The 6,668-nt window shown below is 28.3% G+C and overlaps 1 protein-coding gene across 1 annotated transcript in view; it reads left to right on the top strand.

Moving 5' to 3' along the window:
* The window catches only part of LOC119578181, a 29,816-nt gene that overhangs the window by 3,419 nt on the left and 19,729 nt on the right, over nt 1-6,668 (top strand). The window contains 5 exon segments of the mRNA XM_037925921.1: nt 3,186-3,294; nt 3,398-3,506; nt 3,867-3,934; nt 4,615-4,739; nt 4,992-5,813. Coding sequence (XP_037781849.1) covers nt 3,186-3,294; nt 3,398-3,506; nt 3,867-3,934; nt 4,615-4,739; nt 4,992-5,813 — 1,233 coding nt within the window.

Genomic DNA, 6,668 nt, shown 5'->3' with positions numbered 1-6,668 from the left:
TAATAATGTTTTTATATATTTTGTAATTTTTTGGGTATATAATGTGTATATAAGTAATTGTTTTATATATTTATATGTTTGTTATATATAAGGGGATATATATGTATAGGGTAATTTTTATGTATAATAAGAATGGTTTTAGATAAATATGTATTGTTTATAATTATATTTTATTTAATGTGTATAATTGTATATATTATGATTGTGAAATTATTTGTATATATGTTTTAAATGATTTTGTAATTTTGTATAATGTAATAATGTGTATATTATATGTATAATAATGTATATAGTATATATATGGTTTATATAGTAATTGTAATAATTGTATTTATTATAATTTAATATTGTTATATATGTGTATTATATTTATATTTTATTATTGGGTATTTTAATAGTATATATGTATTTGTGTTAATGAATTATGGTAACATGTGTATTTGTATTTTGTTTTTTTATATGTGTTTATTTGTATATATGTGTTATTGTAAATTGTTATATGGTATTATTATATATTGTGTATATATGGTATATATTTATATTATTATTATATATATTTATATTAATATAATAAATATTATATATATTTAAAAATATATATTTATAATAAAATATATTTTATTTTAAATTTAATTAATATATAAATATATATTTATATATAATATATTATATATATATATTTTTTAAAAAATTTTATATTTAAAAATTAATATATATATATTAATATTTATTATTAAATTTATATTTTTAAAATATTTATATATAATATCATATTATATATATAAAAAATTAATATTATATATTATATATATTATTTATTATTTGTGTGTGTGTGTGTATTTAGTGGGGTGTGTTATATTTTTGTTGTGGTAAATTTTGGTGTGTGAAAATTATATTGTGTGTGTGTTTATTGTTTGTTTATATATTTGTTTGTATATATATAATATAAATGTTGTATATTTTATAATTGTTTTTTATATATTATTTTTGAAATTAAAAATTATATGTTTGTTTATTTTTTTATATGTGTGTATTTTTATATATATATTTATATATTTTTGTATTATAAATTTAATATATATAATATAATATATATAAATTGTTTGTAATACAATATTGTTTTATATAATATAAAATTGTACATTTAATGTATATATAGGTTATATGTATATTTTTATGTATATATGTATATAAAAGTGTATATATATTTTTGTATATATATTTTTTATATTTTTGTTTATAGGTAATAAATATTTTAAAAATTGTGTAATTTAAATATGTATATTTTGTAATATGTTAAAATTGTTTAATGTATATAGTAATAATGGTATATATATGGATATAGGTGTAATATAATGTTTATGTATTTTGTTATATATATGTATATATGATATTGTATATTATGTGATATATATGTATATGTATAAATTTTGGTAATTATATATGTATATATGGTGTATATATAATGTATATAGTATTAGGGTTGTTTTATATGAAATTTTGTAAATGTGTGAATATATAGTTAAGTGATTTATGTGTATATTATTTATATTATATAATTGTATTATTTTGAAATTTGGTATAATTGAATTTATGAAATTATTTTAAAATATGTGATATTAATGTTAATGTTATAATTGTAATATATGTATATATAGTTAATTATGTGTATATATAGTTATGGTATATATAGTATATATGATAGTGTAAATGTAATAGTTTTGGTATATTATTGTATTATATATGTATATGTGTATATATTATATATATATATGAAATGGTATTATTATGTATTATTTTGATATGGTATATATATAGTATATAGTATTAAATGATTTTGTATATATAATTATTATGTATATAATTGTATATTATGTATAATGTTTATATGTGTATAATATGTTATATGTTATTTTATATATGTGTATTATATTATATATTATATATGTGTAAAATTTTGTTATATGTGTATATTATATATATGTGTATATATAGGAATATATATGTAATATGTAATATAGGGTGATATATATGTATTATGTTATAGTGTAATATGTAATATGTGTAAAGATATATGTTAACATGTGTATATTGTAAAATTTTTTTATATATGGTAAAATTGTATTATGTGTATATTGTATAGTGTATTATGTTATATATTTATTTTTGGTATAATTGTAAATTTTAATTTTTTATATAAATATTAAAATATATATATAAATTTTATATATTTTAAAATAAATTATAAATATTAAAAATATTATATAAAAATTATTATATATATTATTATTATATTTAAATATATATTTATATAAATTTTAATATATAAAAAATATATTATCATATATATAAAAATTAAAATATATTATAAAATTTATAATTATTAAAATATTAAAATAAAATTATATAAATATATATTATATTATATTTTATTTTAAAAATTATTTTATATTTTTTTTTATTATAGTAATATTTTGGTGGTGAAATTTTGTTGTGTGTATATTGTGTGTGTGTATATATGGTGTTGTGATTAATGTGTGTGGGTTAATATTTTTTGTATTATTATTATGTTTGTATATAAAATATATATGTTGTTTTTTAATATGTTTTTTAATTTATTTTAATATCTTGTGTTTATTCTTTGTTTTTTTTATATATATATTTTAATTTTATTTATATTATTATATAAATATTTAAAAATTTTGTTTCCCATTTTGTTTGTAATTTTTGTTTGATATCCTTATAATTGTCAATTATATGTATTAATATTTTTGATTCCAAAAAAATCAAATGTAAAAACCCCCTAAACTCCACTGATTGACCTTAGTCTGTTCCTAATCATGCACCCAAATAAACCAAACGCCCTTTCCCGCACTTTAAATCAAAATAAAAAATCCGTATAAAGGTCACTGCTAATAAAACAAAGTTTATATTTCCTCTATTAAAAGTAAATTGTGCAACGTCAGGTTTAATTGTATGTCTGTCTCGCTATAGATAGTGAAGCTAAGGGAGATGGAAGGTGAAAATTTGTACCTGCATTTAACTTCAAAATAATTTTAGACAGACTCTTAAGGGATGGTTTAAGAAACTGTTTCAGCCTGGTAATAGAAAAGATCGGGGTCTCAGGGTTTCCAAAAGTCAAGAATTACCTTGAACGCACCATTAAAGCATTTTTTTTTTTTCAGACATGTTTGGCGGCAGGGATTGTGGAGGCAACATCTCCTTATTGCTTCGACATCGACAAGAAGACGGGGAAGCAGTTGTGTTGTCCACCCGGAAATGACGGAAATGGAGGTGATTCAGATGGAAATTATTTTTGTGAAGATAGACATAGTGTCATCACTGAATTAGAGAATAGAACCGAGAAAGATAGAAGTGATAATCAATGATGTTTCAGAGTGTGTGGAATACCTTCCGAAGAATTCCCTGAGGCATATGAAGGGCGTCGAGAGTACTGAGGAGTTTAACAGAACGAAAGCCTACGTCGTCTCGCCACCTCAAGACAGGTGCTTGGGTAGTCTTTGATGTGCTGGCAGTAATTTTCGAACTTGAGAAAATCGTCTCATTCCTCTGAGCGCGAAACTAAGTAGGGAATGGCAGTGTATTAACACTGACCCAATAAAACTGGGCAAACTAATTTCCGGTAAACTGTTTTTTTTTTTATTTATGAATAACTGTAAGTAGATATTCTCCAGGCGTCAACATATCCTTAGATACATATTGATATTTTGTCAGTTTGAAAACATGTGATTGAAAGGGTGGAAGAAATAACCTTTTATCAATCGCATTTGAATCAAAATCAAAAGCTTCTTGATACTGAACCCCATTGTTCAGGAGCCATTGGTTTAATTTTCTTGCAATTGCAGTGATGACTCGTGTTGCTGTTTGGAGGAGAAAGAGCGGATGTTGCTGAAGACTGTGGTAGCAGAAGGGGGTGAGTGCCTTCAGGTGTCCAGGACCAAAGTGTGATTTTGAGATAGTTATGCTTAAAGTATTTTCGGTTTCATTATTCATTATATTTACATAAAAAAAATATATATATATTTGCATTTATATATATATATATATATATATATATATATATATATATATATATATATATATATATATATATATATATATATATATTTGCATTAACATTTGTTAATGATGTTGAGGGCAATGCCTAACGAAAATTGAAAATTTGGATATTTATGCATGATCTAAATATCGAAATAAATATGCATAGGCTAATACAAATAAACCTTATTTCTTTGTCTGTAACTTGTAATTATATTCATTGCCAGCCAAATTACATAGTCGGTTCATTGGTCACTGTTAAAAAAATAACTTGCGGGCGTAATTTACAGCTGTCACTTTCACTTTTATTTTTGTGATTTCTTATCTTGGTAATGTAACATAATATATTTGACTCGCTTTGAAAGCAAATTGCTCGAACATAGTATGGAAGTCGTAGTTCATTGTGAGCAATGATACTAGACAATTTGTAATATTCTTCAGGCTGTAAAATAAAGTTTAATAGCTACCCATATAAGGCAGAAGTTTCTACAGTTTGGAAACCCTTTTTTGCATGCTTTTAAACGTATTCTGAACTACGGTTCCCCACGGTATTAGGAGAAACCTATGAAGTGGCCCAAAGCGACACAGACATGGTACAACCTGTGGAGACAGTGACTTGCCGTCTCATCCCTTGCATAATACCACCTCATCGCCAAGACAAGGGTATCAGTTGTTCGCAGGTAGATATCGTATCGTGTTTTTATTTTTATTTATTTTTATTTTTTTTAGCTGATGGCTATTATATTAGGGCAGGTAATTTTTATGGCTCAAATATTTCATACACACTGTTGTAGTGGGTAAAACAGCAAATTTCATTTTAGTGGATCTTTAGAGATTCCAATTGAAAAATGATAATACTGCGGAATGAGTTGCCCATCTTCTGTCTTATCTGTTTTATTTATTTTTAAATTGTTAATAAATGTATTTTTCAGAAATGGAGCAGCTGGGAGGTGTATGCCAAAGACCCCGCTAATGAAGATATGCTACGCGTTGTGAGTTTCAAGGTGCCAAGCGGGTGTCTTTGCGATTCCGATGCAGCGAACGTTCAAGACAGGAAGCTGCAGGACCCATCTGCTTATGACATGGATCACTGGCTACAGACAGAAGTGCGTAGGTTGTTTTTGAACGCAGGTGACATTTACGACACTCATTCAGTGGCGAAAGGCACAAGAACGCTGAGGTACCCTGTGAAAAGACAGATTCAGCAGGGAGGGGAGGCAATGTCGACCATAAGGATTCTGGCGCTTATCCTATCCAAGGTGGAGCCGTCAGACAGACTTCCCATTTTCCATGAAGTCAGGGGAATTATGAGTGAAAAAGTAAACTATATGCGAGAAGCAAGAAAGATAATTGAGGCGATCTTTGGCGGGGGCGGGACGGCCGATGAAGCCACGGACGTAGGTTCCTCTGGCGGTTCTACTGGGAAGCCAGACACAGGCCCACAGTCACAGGAGACCGACGACACACTTAAAGTGAAAATAATACAATTCTTATTAAGACGTGCGATGGCCGAGGTGATGTGTAACGCAACGGTGGTCATCAAGTTGGATGAGTACAAGACACCCTCCTTCCTCCCTCAAGAATTCATCAAAGAAATGAATAGGAATGAAAACGTCACGGTCTCGCCCATCGCCAGCATGCTCGTCTCCACCGCGCTCCGTTGCCGCGACACGGATGTCCTGCAGGCGATTAGGAACGGACGCCTCGCCCGGATGATCGTGTCCGCCGAGATGGTCAGCCAAGGCATTGCAAAGGTACCGTGTTGGGGCTGGAAGAGAAGGCGTGGGAGTAGAAGCAGGTGTAGTAGCAGTATGAGGAGTGTTAGCGTCGGCAGTAGCAGTAGGAGGAGTGTTAGTGTCGGCAGTAGCAGTAGGAGGAGTGTTAGCGTCGGCAGTAGCAGTAGGAGGAGTGTTAGCGTCGGCAGTAGCAGTAGGAGGAGTGAGAATAGGAAGAGTAACTGGTTAGAGGGATAGGAAAGGGGGTTAGGTCGGCAGTGGGATAGGAAGGTTTCAGGATAGGAGGGGGAATTTTGGGGAGTACTAGGTACAGGAGTGGCAATAGGAAGAGTACTATGTACAGGAGTGGGAATAGGAAGAGTACTAGGTATAGGAGTGGGAATAGGAAGAGTACTAGGTAAGGAGTGGGCAATAGGAAGAGTACTAGGGTTAGAGAGTATTGGAATAGGGAAGAGAGTACTAGGTACAGGAGTGGGAATAGGAAGAGTACTAGGTATAGGAGTGGCAATAGGAAGAGTACTAGGTACAGGAGTGGCAATAGGAAGAGAAATACTGGTATAAGTGGTAGGAGTATAGTATTTATGGGTAGGGAAAGTACCCATAAGGATGGGTTGAAAGTTTAGGTGGGGTGAATAAAATACTATAAATAATGGAAGAGTATATTGGATAATTTTGGAAAGGGTTTTAAAATAATTAAAAATGAAATTAGATTTTTGGTCGATAGAAATATAGTTGTGGTGGGTAAAAGGGCTAGTTTGAAAAAAGTAAGTTAAGTTAATTTTGAAAGTCAAAAAGTGGAAAGGAAATTTGGTTTAGTGGAATAGGGAAAAATAAATATATAGGGGGAATAAAGAGTAATAGGTGGATTGGAAA

This window comes from Penaeus monodon, chromosome 2 (genome assembly GCF_015228065.2).
Source record: "Penaeus monodon isolate SGIC_2016 chromosome 2, NSTDA_Pmon_1, whole genome shotgun sequence".
NCBI lineage: Eukaryota > Metazoa > Arthropoda > Malacostraca > Decapoda > Penaeidae > Penaeus > Penaeus monodon.
The sequence above is the reverse complement of the archived record's forward strand: the minus strand, read 5'-3'. Positions and strand labels throughout refer to the sequence as shown.